General features: G+C 48.0%; 1 protein-coding gene across 6 annotated transcripts in view; it reads left to right on the forward strand.

The window, feature by feature from the left end:
* Positions 1-20,123, forward strand: part of LOC120955858 (probable nuclear hormone receptor HR38) — a 54,826-nt gene that overhangs the window by 33,079 nt on the left and 1,624 nt on the right. For 5 of the 6 annotated variants that reach the window (XM_049608222.1, XM_040377050.2, XM_040377052.2 and 2 more), the window contains 2 exons: positions 19,117-19,455; positions 19,601-19,911. In XM_049608222.1, coding sequence (XP_049464179.1) covers positions 19,117-19,455; positions 19,601-19,911 — 650 coding nt within the window. The remainder of the gene's footprint in view (positions 1-19,116; positions 19,456-19,600; positions 19,912-20,123) is intronic. The other variant, XM_049608224.1, reaches the window with a different exon arrangement.

A 20,123-nucleotide genomic window follows, 5' to 3' on the forward strand; every position in this document is an offset into this window, starting at 1 on the left:
TTCTAAAATAACTGAGCGAGAACGACAGTTCTTTAGATATTCTGTACAGTATTTGAAGAGGTCTTGAACTACATTAGCCTTTGAGGAGTTCACAAAAATACAAATCGACAGTTCATCGTTCGTTCATTCGTTCTATTAGTTCGTACATCTACTTGTAGATGAAAAGATGAACTCTACTAAAAAAATTTGGTGAATATTGTTCATTTATCCACTCAAACTAAACCCGAACCTACCAACTCTCGTCCATTCTTTCTGTTGTGGGCAGCCGTGCCGACCCCTGGACTTGCCGTGGCAGTTGCGCTGCCACCGGTCAACGTCCAGGGGGACGACAGTGTGTCACGTACACTGTCGCACACACTAAGCAGCGCAAGGCTTAGTGTGTGCCGAGCGCCATACAGGCAGAGTGTGCACGAAGGCCGATCGAGCAGGAGCTCTCGGCAGGGGCGCTCGGTGCGGCTGGTGCGCGGCCACCGCACTTGCGGTTTTAAAGTGTTAATTGTTTGTTCATTGTGTCTTTTATTTATATGTACGTTTATAAGTGTTTTAATAAAAATAATAAGTGCAAAGAGCAGTTCATAAAAGAGGCGACGAGGATGGGATCCTCCTGCGTAAGGGGGATCCTACAAGAACCCGCGGACGCCATCGCGATCGGGCCCATCTCGCTTTTGCTGCATCATCGCAATGGCCATCGCGTTGGCACCGGTCCCCGTGCTTGCGGGACACCGCGAACGATTTGGGTCGCCACCGCCGCCAACACCGAGGCCCCCGGCTGCCGTCCCATCATTGGCGACCACATGGGCAGCCGAGCACACACTCTCGGCGACAAGGAAGGTCGTCGGGCTGCAGCCCCAGCAACGCCAGCAGCACCACAGGCGAGGCAGCTTTTCCGCCTTGCTGCTGGAACATTCGGATGGGCGTCACATCCGCCCATGCTGCAGCCCCAGGTTTCATCGGGCGAGGACGCATTCCGCCCAGCTGGAACAGCAGCAGTGCAAGGATTCATCGGCGACGAGCAATACCGCCCGGCTCGAGCTCAGCACATCATCGGCGAGGCACAAATTCCGCCGCGGCTCGAGCCCTGCCTCACATCACGGCGACGTAACATTCCGCCTCGGCAGCACAACAAGGATCCATCGGCGACGAGCAATACCGCCCCGGCTCGAGCTCAGTACATCATCGGCGAGGCAGCAATTCCGCCGCGGCTCGAGCCCTGCCTCTCACCACGGCGACGTAACAATCCGCCTCGGCAGCACACAAGGATCAGCAACGCACAGGTTGCATCGGCTGCAACACAGCAGCCCCACATCGGTGCGAAAGTTTTCGACCTGGCTGTAGTCGAACGGGCGTCACCAATTGCGCCCCGACTGCAGCCTCAGCATAAATGAAGGGCGATGAGCTATGCCGCCCTGGCTGCAGCCCCGTTGCAACGGGACACACATTTTTCCCCGGCTGCAGCCAAAGCATCGTAGGAGAGCGAGGAACCATGCCGCCCGAGTATTTTCATCTCTGCCGCCCGTCATCGAAAAAAAAATACATCGCTGCTGCCCTGGGGCAAGGATCATCACCATCATCGTAATCATCATCGCGGCACCATCATCATCGTCATCGACATCGCGGCATCATCATCATCGTCATCATCATCGTCATCATCATCACCGTCACACTATCGCCGCCGTCCCAGGGAGCGGCACAGCAGAATCATCAGCATCATCATCACCGCTGCGTTATCGCCATCGCGGTGAGGGCCGAGAGCAGCAGCAAGCGCTGCTCAGCGCGACAACATCGGGGTCCCCACATCTTGGCAGCATCGGCCGGAAGGGTTCACCACGCCGGTATTCCCTTGGTGGAATACCCCCGCGTCGGTTCGAGCCCTTCGGTATTAAAAGGGGGAGATGTTGTGGGCAGCCGTGCCGACCCCTGGACTTGCCGTGGCAGTTGCGCTGCCACCGGTCAACGTCCAGGGGGACGACAGTGTGTCACGTACACTGTCGCACACACTAAGCAGCGCAAGGCTTAGTGTGTGCCGAGCGCCATACAGGCAGAGTGTGCACGAAGGCCGATCGAGCAGGAGCTCTCGGCAGGGGCGCTCGGTGCGGCTGGCGCGTGGCCTACGTTTTAAAGTGTTGTACGTTTCATCAATATTTATTATGTATGTTTTAATATGTGTGAATAAAGTTTTAAGTGTATAAATAAAGAGCAAATAGTGCAGTTCACAACACTTCCCATATCTAATCAGGTTCATTCGAAGTGGTTTGATTATCAAATCGACTTTCCTCTCAACAGCTCCCTTCTGTTTGGTGGCAATGAATCATGAGCCACTTAAAACCTCGTTAAATCCAGAGAGCAGCCGTGCAGTGTTGCATCATCGATAGAATCGGTTCCGCCTCTTCGCGCTGGTGGTGGTGGCACGTGCTTCCTTGCAACCGTTCACTATTCCCCTTTATTCTAGCCTGGTTAAGTGCATCGGTGAAGTGTTAATTTGGTTGCCGTCCCCTTAGCCGTCACACACACAACCAATAAAAGCCATTGATAAACCGTTTAACAACACCGTGCGCTTCACACACTTCTCCCCACGCGGGGCACGATCGCGACAAGGTGTACAATTAGTGGATCCTCTGATTTGCGACCGAACCGGGTACGGAATGAGCTACACGATGTAAGCGAGTTGATCCGATGATCGGATGATTAGTATGGCTTACACACACCGTACGATCACCGCAGTGAGGCGATGATCGATCGATCGAAGCAATCAGCACAAGCCCTACTTCTGCACCGTCATGACGCCATCCACAGCTGATTCATAATTTACCCGCGTGTGAACAGAATCAATAAACGACTAAACTACTACTTTGTCACGGTGCAACAGGGGCGCGAAATTAGTGATTCGACTTCACCCTTTTCATCTGCGTCTGCGTCGTTCGGAAAAGGAAAGAAACCCACCTACCGCAGTGGGTATAATTACTGTGGAATGCCCGCGCAGTAGCAAATATGATAATGAAGTACTAATAATATACTCAGATCTTCCGATGTCGGGAACTCGGTGTTGGAGATTGATTCGAATCGGTTTGGTATCGAAATGACCATCAAAACGGTAGGCAAGGAGGCAAAGTGTTGCTGACAAGACACTGTTGTTTACGCGGCGATGCTGCGTCGCCGTAGCGTTGTTCTAAGATAAGAGCAGCGAGCATAGAAGGGGGGCAGAGATTGAGTTGACCTTGTTGAGTTTTTCAGGGTCGTACGCGTGTGTTGCTTCTCTCTTTGTGTGTGTAGAACAACAAACCGCTATTGTCCCTTTTGACTAATAAACAGTAAATAAACGGATTATATTTGGACTTCTTCTCGTTATTCGACCGCTTATAAATGTCCCCAAAATTAGAAACCTTCGTTCGATTGTTCTGATAAGCAGCAGGAAGTGCCGAAATACCTTTCGTACGATCAACTGGAAAATAAAGATAAAATATAATGCAATTATTAATAATTGTTTATATTTGTTATCAAGATGCAATACTACAGAGAAACCCCAAAAAAGTACATAGAAAAACCCAATTTTGTTATAAAAAAACCCCTCCAAAACTGCATCCGAGAGCGGTTTATCGATCGTAAAAAATAATCGCCGTAAAGCTGCTTCGGCTGCTGCAGCGCACGACGCTACACAAAACACACACACACCGCTAAAGACGGCAAAATATTTTTATGTTCCGCGAAGGCAAAAAGGGATTATATCGCATTCGTTTGCTGCCGGGGTTGTGCGCGATCGTAATAATCGTAAACTTTAGGCTTCCAAACAGCGCGCTAAAACACAGTCGGACAGTTGGATTAATGGTAGGGAAATAAAAGGAACAAAAAATGTAGGAACTATGATGTGTTCATTTAGCTCATATCATTGCTTCACTCAGAGTGACTGAAGTTGCCTCGAAATGGGTTTGGCTAGAGATCATAATAATCTTTCTAAATGTGCAACAAAGAAATACAAATGCATAAGAGAATATGATGCATTTGCATGTCCATTTTCAGCAAACGCAAGCGTCCCTAAACAGCCGGTTGTTGTTTGCACTCTCTTTGATCTCCGCTAATTGAAACGCGCTGAGAGAACAGAACACTTTCTTTCACTTTCCTTTTCAATGCGAGCGAACCACATAATAATAATAATAATAATAATAATAATAATATTTGAAACCAATCTGCGAACACATTCCCACATTGACTTAAAGTGTTGTTCCGGCAGCAGCAAAACCAGACTGCCGCACTGCCTTTGTCGGTGAGCCAAACACGCCGGCTTTAATACGACTTGGCACAACACATGCAAGCCAACAAAAACACGTTTTGGTTCCTAGCTCTCGGGAAGCTTAAAACTGAACCCAAGATTTGAATTCAAGGTGTGTCGAACAAGCAAATCACAACGGCTTTTCTTTTCCCGTTTTCCAAAAAAGAAATACGTTTGTCACACTGCGGACAACACTGCTGCTTGTGCTCGTGTGCAGAGAGAGAGAGAGAGAGAGAGAGAAAGAGAGAGAGAGAGAGAATGGGAGACAGGGAAAAAAGGGAAAACCGTACTCCACCGCTTTGTTGTACACGCTTAATCCCTTTACCCCGAAATCAAGCAACCATGCGGCAAACAGGAACATGCATGCGACAGGTCCGTATGCCGTATGGCCCAGATTTTGGTCCCGTTTCCCTACTAATCGATCAATAGCTTTGGTGTGAAGAGACGGGGGGGGGGGAATGAGAGGCTTGTGGGCGCAAAACATCCCCCCCCCTCTCGTGTCTAGTATGTTTTGACAGGCGTCCTCCTCAATGCGGTTGAACCGTGCCGTAGCCGTGCCGCAGTGTGCATGCACATAAGTATGCAAATTGGATAATTCATAATAAACACTATGATTAGAGGAACGATTTTCACGGCTCGACGCCTTGTGCGCGGCGCGTGGGGTGGTCCCGGCCCAACCGTTCCGCCGCAGAAATTGAGTGGGTGGCGTTATGCTTCATTGCCATTCACCGTCGATGGCCGGGACACTAGACACAACACGCTTCGTGCCGTGAATTAGAGATCACAGAGAGTGTGTGAGCGCGCGAGCGCGCGCGCACGGAAGTGTTTATTGCTTGTACGCGATCGTACAAACGTAGCAACGAAACCAGCGATCTGCGAAGATATCCATGAATCAGTCATGAATCAGTTAGTGAGTGTGTGTGTTTTTTTAATCGGTATGAATAAAAAGATCTCACACCAAAAACGAAATCTCCCTCCCGCGGGGTTTGATATGCGCCAGCATCTGAGCGCGATCCGCGTTGGGAAAGATGATCGTGCGATCGAAACAGCGCGGGATGTTCAACAGTTGTGCGCGCGTGGCCTGCCCAAAAGCTGTCCACCCGTATCGCCGGAAAGCAATTAATCATCCCGTTTTTAGTTAATTCTCCACCGTGTGAATAATGAACGAATGGCGGCGGCGGCGGCAGCTTGTTGGATTAGATCAGCAAAATGGAACCTCTCCATCTCTCTCTCTGCATATCATCTCATCCTTGCGCTGTGCGGTACGAGCATTCCCGATGGTGTTGGATGATGCAATCAAGTTCTTCGCTTGGAGTTACGCAAGTGTCACCCTTCCCGGTGCTCCCGCGAAGGGGGGCTAAACGAGATGATGAAAAATTACCCATCAATACATCAATCTTTGGGGCCATTTGTGAGCATTTCTCACCAAACGCCATTTGTGCAGGCAGCCTGTGCGAACCAATTAAGTAATGTGGCGCTATCACCGGTGCGTGTTCGAATGGGGGGTGTTCCCCTACTGCAAACGGGGCTCTCGTTAAGTTAACAGCCCCTTAAAAGAAAAGCGAAATTGCTTAGACACCCAATCGGGGCCAAGTAGGACGCTGATGAAGCTGTCGACTGCTCCCCATGCTTCATGTTGGACGGAATAAATCTCGCTGGATGCTTAGGGACGTACATCAAACATCTCCACTCACACACACACACCCATTTCGCAACCCAAATAAAGTCATATTCGCTTCAACGGAGAGGGACGCAGAGCATCTCGTTTGCAATGTTGCTTGTTGTTGCTTGCCTGAAACGAAATACACACACAGTTAAATAATTTACCATTTATCATTACCATGTTGCTAGTTGCTGGTGGCATTTGAAGCGCGTACCTTCGCTGTGTGTCTCTGTGTGTTTATGACTAGAAGAAAAAGCTTCTTTAAGGGACACTCTTCTAGTCCACACCGGGGCAAAGCTTACAGAGCGCGGGAAGCTACCGTACTCCATTCCTGGTTTATTCATAACTGCCGACGGGGAGACATTTGTCGCTTTGGAAGATGGCTGACCCTGACCTAGAATGGTGCGTGGTTAAAGGGAGGTGTTTTAGTGCTTTTGTATGTGCCACCTTTTGAAGAGTAATACTTACTTATGAATGATGTTCTTTATTCCCCCGTTGGAAGCCAAACTCAACTGCTTGTGCTGTTGCTAAGCGAGCTTGATGTTTTACTGCCGAACTGCGTCGTTTTAGTCGTCGCAAACACAAACTCTGTAAAATCTGCAAGCCGCTCGAAATCATGCGGAACTGTTTAGCATATTTATCGATTGATCCTTTGAAGAAATAGTAGCTAGGAAAAGGGTTCGAGGGCACCTTATTACATCCCGCGTTGACATGCTCGGCTTGTCAAGCGAATAGAGAGACCTGCCACCGGATGACAGCGTAGACATGACAACTAGCGCACTAAGATGAAAGAGAAGAAACACAAGCAGGGTTCCACCTTCTCCTCCAGCCAATGGCTACTTTGTTGATGGCGCTACTGCAGCGGAAGGTTGATGAAGTCCCGCAGTTAACCTGTTGACAGATAAGACGACAGGGAGAAAGAGAGAGAGTATGACAGTAATTATCTACCCGGGGAGAGTCTATTACTGTAGACATTGCGTGGTATGTCGCACAAGACATGGTGGTCCATTCCGACAAGGTACGCATTACACAGCCGAGAAGTCAGACGGAAACCAGGCCCGTTCGTTACGACCGTTCAACCGGCATTCCTTCATCGTACATGACGGCAAATTGGAATGTTTTTGAGTTTTCCCACAAACCTCCGGCCGCCGTCTGTTTGCCACCGTCTCGTTCTTAGGTCGGTTAAATAGCCTTGCACTTGACATCATCATTGTGATGTTGCGACAGAGTGCCCTATGGCTCTATTTTTTTGTTACCCACAAAAAAGCCGCGTGCTTCATTGAGCATGAAAGAGCCGCCTCGAGCGAGCAGAATCGATGGCAACCGAGACACACCGACGTGCAACCGCCGACTTTAGACTCCCCCTCTATAAAAACCTCAACTACATGCTGCTGCTCGGCAAACATCATCATCATCAAACGTCCTTTTTTGTTTTGTCCTTTTTTCCCCGGAGTGGTTTAACAACTCTCCAATCGCGGACCGCCAAGGGTACATCACAGACGACACATTTCGCGCATATACATATTTTCCAACCCCAGACACCCAGAGCGGATGCTGATGCTCCTAACGGCGCTCATCCCTAGGCGAGCGAGAGGTTATATGTTTTGTCGTGCGCGATTTTTTGCTCCTTGCTTGTTTCTAATATTTGCATTTTCCGACACGTTCCTCCGTCCTACCGGGCTAGGACGATGGATTGGATGGATGGAATTTTGCCAAACCGTTTTTGCCTCTCGCTCTCAAAACCACCAGGGGTCGGTGGAAAACACGAACGGCACACTATTCGCTTCCTGTGTGACAGGTGTCGGAGCGAACGAGACCCCGTGGTGGTGGTGGTTGATGTCGCTGAAAATAGAGAAACTGAGCAGCAATGAATTTCGTTTCGCACGGTTTATGTGTATGCTTTTACCGGGGGGATGGGGGTCACCGGTACCATATCATCCTGGCAGGTGAATTGTTATGAACCGTGGCTCCCTACTGCACTGAGCAGAACGAACGCATATCCCCAAACGACTCGTTGTGAGAGTGGGATTTTTGTGTGCGATCAAAACACTCACACACACACACCGACAACGGGAGGACACAATTTCATTTCACCTTTTTTATTTCCCTTTTAGACTGATACACGCTTTATGAAGCTTCGAAACAGCTGATCGTCGTAAAATTTCCATAACCACTATGACACACTATCTCAGTGTGTCTTAAAACCAACGCACATTAAATCGCTAATGAGTTTATGGCCGGTGTCCAAATTATTGCTGGTTTGAGATTTCAATTGCAACCTTGAACTAGATTTCACTGCGCTCAACCACACATACACGCGATTTCATCAAACCGAAGAGCACTCACACAAAATTGAAACATGAGAAATTGAAGAGCGTAGCATGAAGGGAGGAATTTCATGTCACAATGTCACAACAAATGGGTCGTAAAAGAATGCAATATTGAAATGGTGAAAGATGGATGAAAATAGCACAGAATTTCAAGAATGTTAGTGCTAAAGGGAAGAATTTGTAAGGCAGAGAGTATAACTTTAGGAGTGTTGCATCAAATTGGTTTGCAAATTCGCCTGAAAGTATGCAAACTGTATGAACAATTGACTCAATTAGTGAAATGTTGCACATCCAGCATCTTGAAATTCAATTTTGATCCTCAAACAGAAAGCAGATCGTTCATTTGCCCTAAGTAAACTGCTCTAAAGGTCCCCTTTGTCTGGTCAATGATCTGCTAATGCAAAAAAGCACAAATCATCCACTTTGTTGCTCCAATAGTAAGTGCGCTGTGCTGCTGCTGCTGCTACAAAGACCGTTCAAGAAGTTTAACCCTCCCGATGGATTTATTGCTCCATTATTTTTCAATCGTCTACAAAGCAACACACAACCGAGTTACCGAGATTAAGTAATAAAAGCGCCCCCGTTGGCGAGTATGATCGCGAAAAAGGGGGGGGGGGGGGGGCAGGGAGTGATGGAAAATTATATGATTCATCACCACTTTTCCCTCTCGAACCCTAGACCAGGAAGCCGCCGGAAGTCTGGTCTGCTCGTTTCAACGGCACAGCACACCCGTTCAAAGCAGTGCCCCGGTTAATAATGATCGATAACTTGCGCGTCCGATGCATGATGGACGATCATCGGGGGCCGATCAACACTGACCAGGCAGTGGCAGTGGCTGCACCCGGGTAAATCGATCCACTCGTGTCTGGACTTTGGGCGGCTTCCACTTTGAAGGAAGGGGAGGAAACTTCAAAGCCGGAGGCCCCTTAAGCGATCCGGGAATTACCATAATTTTCAACGGCTGGAAAGGATCAAACAGGTTCCTCAGGGGAGAGCGAGAGAAGAAGTGTGCAGAAAGCACGAAAGAAGAAGGTGAGAAGCGCGTATACACATGCTCAAGGAAAGGTGATACATCACCAAGTAGGCTGAGTGTGATGAGTGGTTGCTATGGGCAACTTCCTGACAGCAGGAGTTAGGAGAATAGCTTCACGTATTCTTGATCGATCAAATCGAACGATCGAGTGGACGTGATCAAAGGGATAGTGAAGAAATTAATCCATCACTCCTGGATGGACAGGATCACACAGAAAGGACACACAACAACAACACCATGTCGGAGTGTTTGCTTTCGCTCTCGCAATGGAAAAGGTCTCAGAAAATGGGTGTTATTGGATAAACATGTACCTCTTCAACGAGGCCAATCGAATGGCGCGCACCTTCCAGGGGTGCGGGCCGCTGTCTCTGCCACACAAACGAATCGGGTTCGATTGATCCAAAGTGGAAGCTTTGGCAACAAATAAAAACACCACCCAAGGGCCTGATCGTGACTGCTTGAGCTGGCGTTAGACTTTCCCAGGCACCACACACTGTAGACTTTACGATCCACGGGTAAAGGCCCCCCTTTAGGGGTATACCACTCGCTCCCCCCACTAACGGTACCACTTTCTCTGGCAAAGACGACGACCACGATGATGATGATGATGAATTCCTGTCAATGGTTCAAGAGGCGCATGCAAAGTAGCTCTCCTGCATCGCTGATTAAAGACAGCACAGGCCAGTTAGCGTTATGCCATCGCTCCGAGGGGTCAATCGAATCGAATCGTTGGCCCTTTCGTTGCCCTTTTCGCTATGTTACCAAGAGCACCAAGAAGCTGACGGTACCAGCAGCAGCAGCTGCTGCTACAGCCGCGACCGTTAGATGCCTTCTGACCCGGAGCATACTGAGGGGTCGGCATAGAATCTATGATCGCTTCGAGCCACGGCTGATCTACTGGAGAAAGAGCTGGATGTGTTTAAATTTTCCTCCAACACGCGATTATCTTGAGGGGGAGGGGGGAAGGGAGGAATTCTAGTTTGCCCTTTTTCCATTCCAGAGATCACCACCCCAGTGCCACGAGCGACCGCTTTAATGACTTTATCATCCAGTTTGCGTCGGGTTGAAATTGAAGACACGCGAGCCTGATGCACCCGTAAAACCCCTGTGGGATGCTGTTCAAACATGTCTTCAAATAAATCTTTACTTCAGATTTCAGAACGCACACACACACACAAATCCTAACCTCGTAAAATTATACAACTTCCTGTCCGATTTAACGCCCAGCAATATGGTTAAGTTTGATGTGAAATATGTGTTTAACACAAAAAACCCTGAAGAAACCCATGTTCTGCTTGTAAAAAAAAACAAGAACTCAATGGGTTGGCTTTGTGTGCCGTTCCACTGTTTCAGTGCCGATAGTTGGCACGGATTAGTATCGGATTGCGTACAACCGACCACCGACCACCGGGCAGCTGACCCCCGGTTGCAAAAGGATTTGCAAAATTTATGCGATGCACGCCCACCGATACCGCCCTGAACTGAAAATAAAAAGCCCGCATACGGACACAGAAATAGGTAGAAAATAAAACTAGAAAACAAGCACTCCTAACGTACAAACGAGCTTACGATGGGAATCGAAACACGTTCAAATTTCGGAACACGGAGAGGAAGTCGAGCTCAAAATTTTGGGCCGGGAAATCGATACCTCCGTTCCTTGCCTTCGGGCGATGCAGCAAGCACGATCTTCTCTGGGAACAAGTTAAAGTTATGCCTGACCGACATATCTTGCAGGTGTATCAAGTTCGGGATGTGTGTGTGTGGTGTTTAAGCCTTACGTGCAATCTACGTGCCCACCAACTGTACTGCAAGTGGCTGTGGAATCCGGACGGCATTGCAGTCTCGCCCGGGAACAAGCCCATACTTCCAAAACTCCGCCATCATTACCGTCGATCGGTTCTAATGATGGACCCTGGGCGCGAGCGCGCGCCCTCGGCCCAACACCCTGAAATTCCCAGGAAAGTAATCAGACAGCGTGAATAATTCAAAAATCTATCTTCCGCTGCACCGTCCGAGAGTACTCCAGCACCAAGGTTCTCGCTGCGTTCTTTTGCTGGCTTCTTTCCATGATAATGCTTCATTATTGCTGCTCGGCGTTTAGATATGCCCGTGGCCCGTAGTTCTGGGGCGGTCTTGAACCGTTTCCAAAGTGGCCGCGGCGGTAAGGATCATTTGAGGGAAATTAAGGATAACACACACACTTTTCAATCGCAGACACCCATCAAATTACTCGGCACACTTGTGACCAAAGAAGCAGGCATAGCAACCGTTACCAAGTCGCGCCCGAAAAGTGCTGTGTGCGTGTGTGTGCTCTCCTCCGCGCAGGTAGCAAGAAGGCAAAACCAAGTCCAACAAAGTCCAAGCGCAGTGTGCCGTGTCCTGGTGAGACATCAGTCAACCGTCCATCCATCCATCCATCCATTCCCTATGGCGCACGTAACAAGTGTTTACAGTCCTCCAGCAGTACCGGGGCAACGTTAAGAAGTCGGCAAAGGCAAAGGCCACGAAAACACGCCAAGGAATGCCCGGCCCGGGCAGGAGGAAGTCGCCTTTTGGTTACGCGCCACGGTTGTAATTATTAACATTATTTGTTTTTTCCACCTTCCATTTCTCATTGCCCGCACACACACACACACACACCAACACACCGCTGACTTCGTTTCGGGTCGCTTCATCTCCAGTTCCAGGTTCGTAAGCAAGAAGAGCATGCTGAAAAAAGGAGCAGGGCTTCAAGAGATAAATGTCGGCAAAAGGGCGCACGGGGAATTGGAAGTAATTGAACCAGACGAAGGTCGTAGTGGGTGAGTCAGATGGGGAATACACACAAAAACAAAAAACAAGACAAGAACGAACGCATCAGATCGCCCAAAGAACTGGGATGATGTCTTGGAGATGACCCAGAGCAGCATACAACAGCGTGAACCAGCTTCTTGGGCGAGAGGACTGCTCCTACGGTACACGAACCGATAATTGGGCAGAGTTCTGAACGAAACGCATCGAAACGGTCGAAAAGCTGTACCCGCTTTCCGTCTCGTTACTGACGTGATATCCCAACCGAAGCGATGGCTACAACCCCAAGCAAAAGGGGATAACGGTTCTCTCGGACGAAGCGCAAATTGATCTTTGCCAACTTTGCCTTATGACCGATTAGCGTCAACCGTTTGGCACAAATGAGCTGGCAATGGGGATTGTGGTTGCCCGTAAGCCCACTACCACAATCCCCATTGCCAGCTGTCACATGTGAACATCCAGTGCTACCGGACAGCAGCGTCAGCCATTGAGAAATTGGCCATTTGGAGTATTATGTTGTGTTTTCAGCTTGTTACTTTCCCATACATCCCTCGCTATCGCTCGATCAAAAGAAGAAACCGGGATTTAATGGTCCATCAAAGGCGGAAGTACTACGCGGGTGGGATGCTTCATAAAACGGAGCAAAACGACCCTACTCGTTTTAAAACGAGTCATCACTTTTATTGCAACTTTCACGAACGCCAGCCCATCATTCCGATTATCCAAAAGGGCACTTTACAGCGATCAAACATATATCAGACACACCCACCGAGCGAGAAGCATTTCATAAACGGATATGTCACTTTTATGATGCCCTTGTGTTTCACCATCACCTTTACTCTGGAGCTGTAGTACCTTGTTGACAACTCAATATGAAAACATCTTCTTCTTCCGCCTCTTCTTCAAACTTCTTCTATAAATTGCGCAGGCGGCAGAAGAAGCAAGCGCGTATCTTACGCTTTCTAAATAATTTATCAATTGACATTCGGCTTGACACTATACTTACGGCCCCACGGATAGGTCGACATGGAGAGGAGGGAGCACACCTCTTGGGCCACTATTCGGAACGCCGAATCGATTTTAATGCGCCAACATCACCTTCACGCCGACTTTAAACGGCCTGCTGCCCTCCCTTGGGAGGGTGTGATGTCATCCGCGCATATTAACGGTGACGAATTAGTGTCATCTTGATGCTTCGAGCGAAACTAGAACAACTAGGTGAGGCAACCGCCAAAAACTGGTGCGAGCGCGCGCGTGTTTGAGTTCTATTTTTGGGAGCCATCTATTCCGGCAACGAATTTCTTGGAGAAAAAAGACGAAACATGATTTCCTCCCCTCCCGACTATCGTGGCTCATCGCACACTGATTGGTTTTATGCAAAGTGTGTGCCAAACGGTCGTTTAATTATTGGTACAGCTTGGTAAGCCAACTCTCAGTCCCTGCACGAACACGATTCGATCATGTACACGTGTCTGTGGCAGTTTGTGCGTGTCTGTGTGTGTGGCCACATCTAAAAACATGCCATCTAACCTTGCCCTATCTCAAAGCTGGCGATGAGTACACGACCAAACCCTCTGCTGCTTCCGAGTGCCCTCCGGCGGGTATAATCTTCCACCAAGGAAATCCAATCTTGTGTTGTGTGTCGTCGTAGCCGCTTGTTCCGCGTTCCCCTTTCTTGCCATCTTCTCCGATGGGGCTTGGGGTATTAATAAGCTTGGCTTACCGATACCAATTGATCCAGCATTGACGACAGGTCGGAGAAGCAGGAAGCCGCACCATCATCATCCTCATCAGAGGGTTCCTTCCAACTTCCAAGATGTGTGGTGTCGTACACGTTACGTTCGTCGCCGCTCAGGGGAGTTTGTTATTTGCTTTTCATCCCTCAATCCATTCCGTGTTGAGATAGATCATCATCTTCTGTCATCATCATTATCTGCCCTCGGGTGGGAAGCTGGGACACGTCACCGAACCTAAAACGGTGGTTCTCGTATTACAAAAAAGAAAAGTAAATACTCTTCACACTGTGTGTCCATTTTCAACATTTTGAGTTGATTGAGAAGTTTTTCCTACGTACGTAGCTATCAGCTATCACAACACATTGACACACACACACACACGGCAGCAAGTTAATTTAAGTTTTTTGCTCTCACCTCTGCACTCACACGACCACCATTCCATTCCGTGAAGGTGAAAAACTTTTGCCCCATAAATGAACCGTTTATGGGGTGGAAAAGTTTGGCTGCGCTCGTTTCGATTTTCCAATTTTTTGAACACATTTCAGAGACAGAGAGCACTGCCCCTGGGATGATGGCATTCTTCTACGCCACGTGTTTTTGTTGTCGAGGATGAGCATACGGAGCATAAACCGTCCGGAATGCCGTCCGGAGTTTGGGAATGCCGTTCGACAGATGGCCTTAATTTAGCTCACCTCAACCCAGCACAGCACGAGCGAGCGTGTTGTCACAGCGTGCTCGGCGCATTGCCTACTGTGCTGTCGGGTCATTCGCGCAAAAACACACGCATTTTCCGCCAACGTCATTGACTTTATTCCATTTCATTCCATTCGCTCTCAGTCCTGCTCAGTGCCTCCTTGGACCGGGCTCCATCCGAAGATGGTTGCTGTTGGCGTGTCGTGTCGTGCGCTGCGTGTTTGCGCAAAAACAATATTAGAATATTTTCGATGAAGGTGAATATTATCTACCAAAACTGAGAGACAAAAACACTCGCCGGGATGCTTGCCACCATCGGGGAGGACGGGTCATTGACGGGTGGGAGAAAAAACTTTCCATTTCGTTGGCATTAGATTGTTAGAATTAAGAGGGAAAGAGAGAGAAAGAGAGGTAGCCAGGAGAAAGCACAGGTGGGAGCGTACTTTCGCCTTTCGGTTGCCAAACATAAACGAGGTGTTACGAAATGTTAATTTGGCAGCAACGGACCGAACTTTCCGCCATTGCCACAGCATCTAAAGATCCACAACCATTAAGGGGGTGGAAAAAATAAAACGAAACTTTTTTGGTGACAATGTTTGGCAACGGATAATACCATCGATGGAATTGCTGCGGTTTTGCTTCTGTTTTCTATTCGTTGAGCCAAATCCTGTTTCACGCTGGATGTTATTAGTTTGCGGAGTGGTTATTATTCGTTCACTCGCAAAGCATTTTTATTTCGTTCTTTTAATGACATTTTTGTTATTTAGGTTGTTAAATATGAAAAAAATATGATCAAGTTTAGTTTTAGATTGAACGAGAAAAAAAAAATCATTCATTAAACAAAGAAAAACCAACCTAAGCATGCGCCTCAAAGCCTCAAAACCAAAATGCGCCTCAAAGTATGCAATAGGCGGTACAAAATCCCAATTTTAATGCTTTTTCTACTGTTATGTTATTTGTGTGGGGGAATGTATTCAAAGAACTTTACAAATAATGAAATTACTGCCATATTTTGAGTTATTACTTAAAACTCAACAATAAACTTACTTTTGCTATCACAAACATTTGTAAAGCATAAATTATGCTTATGCTGATCGCATTTCCACATCCCCTTTTTACCGACAGTGTCTGTCCTCTGCATGAGTCTTAGTACATGTTTTGCAAGTGTAATGTAACACCAAAACCCAAACAAAGTCATCATACTACTGTCACCATTTTCCCAGCCATTCAAGATCATCACAAGAAGAAAGAACTATCTCAACCCAGACCCGCCAGACAACTCCGCCCAACCCAGCAGAATAGTAAATTAATTTCCCAACCACAAACTCGGCGCGGTTTTGTGTACTTGGGGGGAGGGGGGGGGGTGGAAAGAAATGAATAATTTCTCCACGCGAGCGGATAGTAAATGACAAAAATCGTGGCACATCAACGAGAAGAAGGGCAAAACCACCACTACAAAAACAGATGGAAACGGAAGCGTAACACCGTCTGGCACCGTCTGTTCGGTCTGGTTCGACCGAAGAACTCGGCAAACACGAAACAAGATCAAGGTGTCTTCTCACGTTTGTTGGTTGGTTTTGGTTTGGTTTGGTGATGTGTGAGAAATGTTGTTATTTATTTACACCATGAAGAGATGCAACGGTACCGGTTCATCACACACCGTTCATTGACACGGTGTCTTGGTTGCCAGCAGTGTGGTTTAAAGAACTCTTTTTTGCAATTGCAATTTAAAGACAGTTTCTGGATACTTTAAGTCGTTACCAAGAAGCACGTCCCTTCCTTGGCATAGCATCGGTGAAGCCAAACCTTGCTCTCTGGCACGGAAAAAAAACGGATCCAAAGGATTGGCCCTAACCTTCCACCCCGTTGCATTCGCTCCTAACCTTACAACCCGCCAGCGAGCAAGCCAGCAAGGTTAACCGGTGTGATCGCATCACCACACAAAAAAGAAACACACACGAAGGAAACCTTATGTTGCCTCGTTCTTCTTCGCCTTCGATACGATGAGTCATGGGTCATTGTTACAGCGGCATCTTGCAGCATGGCGATCATCGAGCGAGCGCGCGCCCCGTGAATATTAAGTGCAGAAAAGCACCCATAAAGCTCGTAATATGTTTTACGACGCATACGACGACGTCCTCCCGCGTCCCTTTTGACAGGGTCGGTCGCCCAGAGTGAACCAATGCATCGATGGCAGCGCGTTGGACGGGGTGGTTCTGGTGCATCGTTCTGTCTGCCGGCCGCCGCACGCTAGATGAATTTACTGTCGGATGGGAGCATCATCATCATCATCATCGTTCGTGTGTCCGCCGCCGGCTGAGGAGCGAAAAACCGCTCAAACCCATTTGCGCACGGCAAAGAGCGGAGTTTGCGTGACAAGTTTGAGTAAAACAAACGATAACAGCCCTCCCCGGGTTGGGTGGGGGAGAGAGGAAGGGACAGCGAAGGGATAAAAGTATAGTTCGCTTTCTATGTAATGGCAGCAATTGCTTGCAATTGCTAGTGGAAGGAAAGTAATGTAGCCGATAGCTTCTGCGAATGCATTAAAAACCTTGCGCACCACAATGAAGTTTGCTGCAAAATTGATGGCTCTTCTTTCCGGTAGTAAAACAAAACAGCACATAAAATTGTTTCGTTTTGTTGTGTTTGATTGGTGTACACACACACACACACACACACACACACACACACACACACACACACACACACACACACACACACACACACACACACACACACACACACACACACACACACACACACACACACACACACACACACACACACACACACACACACACACACACACACACACACACACACACACAAACCGTCCTCCTTCTATTTGCTGGCATTGTAACAATCGACTGTGACGAGTACCGTACGCGCCCAACTATTAAGGAAATGGGCTTAAAATTCTTTAGAATCGCGTTTAAATCAATTGTCTGTCACGGACTGGCATGGCTATGGCATGGTGCAATAAAGTCATCCTTCTCGGCCGGGGACATTCCGACATACAACCAGCCGTACGATTGGCGTTTAGTAGCTTGCAATAAAGCGAAAATTTATTGCTCCGTCAGCGAATGTCTTAAACTGTCTGCCCGAACATGCTTTAGTTCCTGTACAAGCGAGTATATAAAGTTGGCCACATATTTCAACAAAATAAAGTATGACGAAGCAAAAGTGGCCCCTAAAGTCCTCGGAACCGTTCTCAAAGTCTTTTGTTGTAGGTTTTCGGGGCAAAGTTTACCCATTTTAAAACGCCAATAAAACGTGTTTCACCTGACTAAACCTGAGTAAATCGGCAAAGGTACTCCACACTTTGCCCCAGCATACCCTTTTCTTCTGGTAGTGATCGTTTTGAATACGAGGTGTCGTATTTACGACTCGATTATTTAGTCCACACCACACACCGGTAAACTAAATTGCACCGCAAGTTGGGGTGGGCAGCACAACTTCTTGATCCCCGTCCGCCACTAATCCTCTAGACACGGTTAATCTTACCAGTTCTTACCAACGATTAGTGGAGCGGGCCACACAGGTTTTTTTTTCTTTCCTACTGCTGTAAGATAAGCTCCGGCGGATTAAGTTGCAAACACGCCGTGACTGCTTTCACATGCTTGACTAGCTCTAAACGACATGCTAATTAACGTAACGCACCAGCAGAGCACCAGGGTGTGCGACAGCCGTAGTGCAACCGGGCCCCGCAGACTCGCTCGTTTGTCAGCAGAGTAGGCAAAACCCCAACAGAAGCCATTGCTTTGCTACATGAGATGAGGGCTCCGTTTCTGATAAGCCGGGGACGGGGATACATGATTCGACAACGTTGGTCTATGCCTCGCTTCTTTAAAAACTGTGGGAATATTCCACGCTAATATCAATTTCCTATTCCCAACGCGAAGCGCTCGCCTCCGATTTGCGACCCTTTTCTTCACTGGTTTTTAGGGGCGGCGCATTTGTGTGTCGAAAATGATCAAATTTGGAAAGACGATACTGCTGATACACACCACAAACTGGTAAAGAAGGGCCAGGTCCCGCTCTCCCTTTGCTCCGAAAGCTGTGAATATCCCACGCCCGCCTTGGGTGAAAGGATTTATTAGCCATTGCACGTTGTGGCGAGGTCCAGCAAAGCGAATGTGTCTCCGAGAAGATGATGAGGAGAGTTATAAATATTTATGAATCGCATCAAACGTCAAATTACGCTTGAGACCTTCCAGCAGCACCAACGCTTCTTACGTAGAGGTGTGCATCAATCGGTGTGCAGGCAAGCGGGCTGAATGGACAAAGCCATCGCACCATATCACAATGATTAATTGCTCACTGGATGATGTCCAAACGCATTTTCGGAACATCTGGCCGTCCTAAACTACTATTTTTAGTGCCACACCACTCCAACAAGAAAAAAATGGAGGTGTGAGGTGCAAATGACTGCCAGATTAACTTAATTTAACATCCATTTGTGTGTCCGTATGCTGATACCAGTCTCCAGTCCAGTCTGTGAGGGCGGCGTTGAATAAAGTTGTCCCAAAGAATCACGTAACACATCCGCCGGGCCGAAGTTGACCAACACAGGTGTCATTTCATGCTCTTCCTCTCTCTATTTGCAGGCCTATCCCGGTAGATATCAATCGTTCACCGATTACAAGCAGGCAAACTTTGGCACGAAAGATGCAGTCGAACGGTCCTACAGTGCGTACAGCAACAGTCAGCACGAACGACACCAGGCAAAACAGCACATGGAGCGCATGATACGGGAAGGCATGTGCAAGGTACCGAAGCCGAGGATTGTCCCCGCGTCCAACGACCGTACGAAGCTGTTTACGCCCCAGTGTACGATACTGCATCGCTGCGAGGATGATACCGGGTGCTGTGGCCCAACGCAAACCTGCGCGCCCAAAACGACTAGCGAAGTTCAGCTGTACTTCTATGTGAGTAGTGACTCCTACGTAAGTAGTAGCAACAAAACGAACGCTTCCTTTGTCTTTTATTCCCTCTCTCCCTGGGGGGAGAATGACCGCAATCTCTTTGTTTCGAATATCCCACAAATTGCTCACATTAATCGCTCTTTGCTCGGTGTATCACACATTCCAGGTGCAAAACGTAGGACAACGACAGCAGAACACGATTGCGCTTACCTTCAGCAACCATACAGAGTGCCATTGCGTACAGCGCAGCAGTAGTAGCGTCAGAATGCAGAGCCACAACTTGTTGGAGCACAGTGCTGAAGGAAGCGAAGGAATGGGTGGTAGTAGTAGCAGCAGCAGCAGCAGCTGCACCTGTCCTGGACCCTTCAAATCAGTCAACGACGGCACATTGCCGTGCTATTGCGACTGTTTGTCCAGCGATCAGGTCTGCGTTCGGTTTAAGGAGGGTTTTGAGAGCTTTTCCATGGAAACGCGCAAGTAAGTAGCAAGCCTATGGTGCTAAAAGATGTCACATACTCAAATGATCTGACTTACATAGGCTTCTGATAGGATTTATAAAGTACAAAAACTATCGTATGACATCTTCAATGTACAAGAAGTTGAAGAATTCTTTTTAATGCTTGTATTTTCTACTTTCTTTCTCTCTCTCTCTCTCTCTCTCTCTCTCTCTCTCTCTCTCTCTCTCTCTC

Source organism: Anopheles coluzzii, chromosome 3 (assembly GCF_943734685.1).
Source record: "Anopheles coluzzii chromosome 3, AcolN3, whole genome shotgun sequence".
In the NCBI taxonomy this organism is placed as follows: domain Eukaryota; kingdom Metazoa; phylum Arthropoda; class Insecta; order Diptera; family Culicidae; genus Anopheles; species Anopheles coluzzii.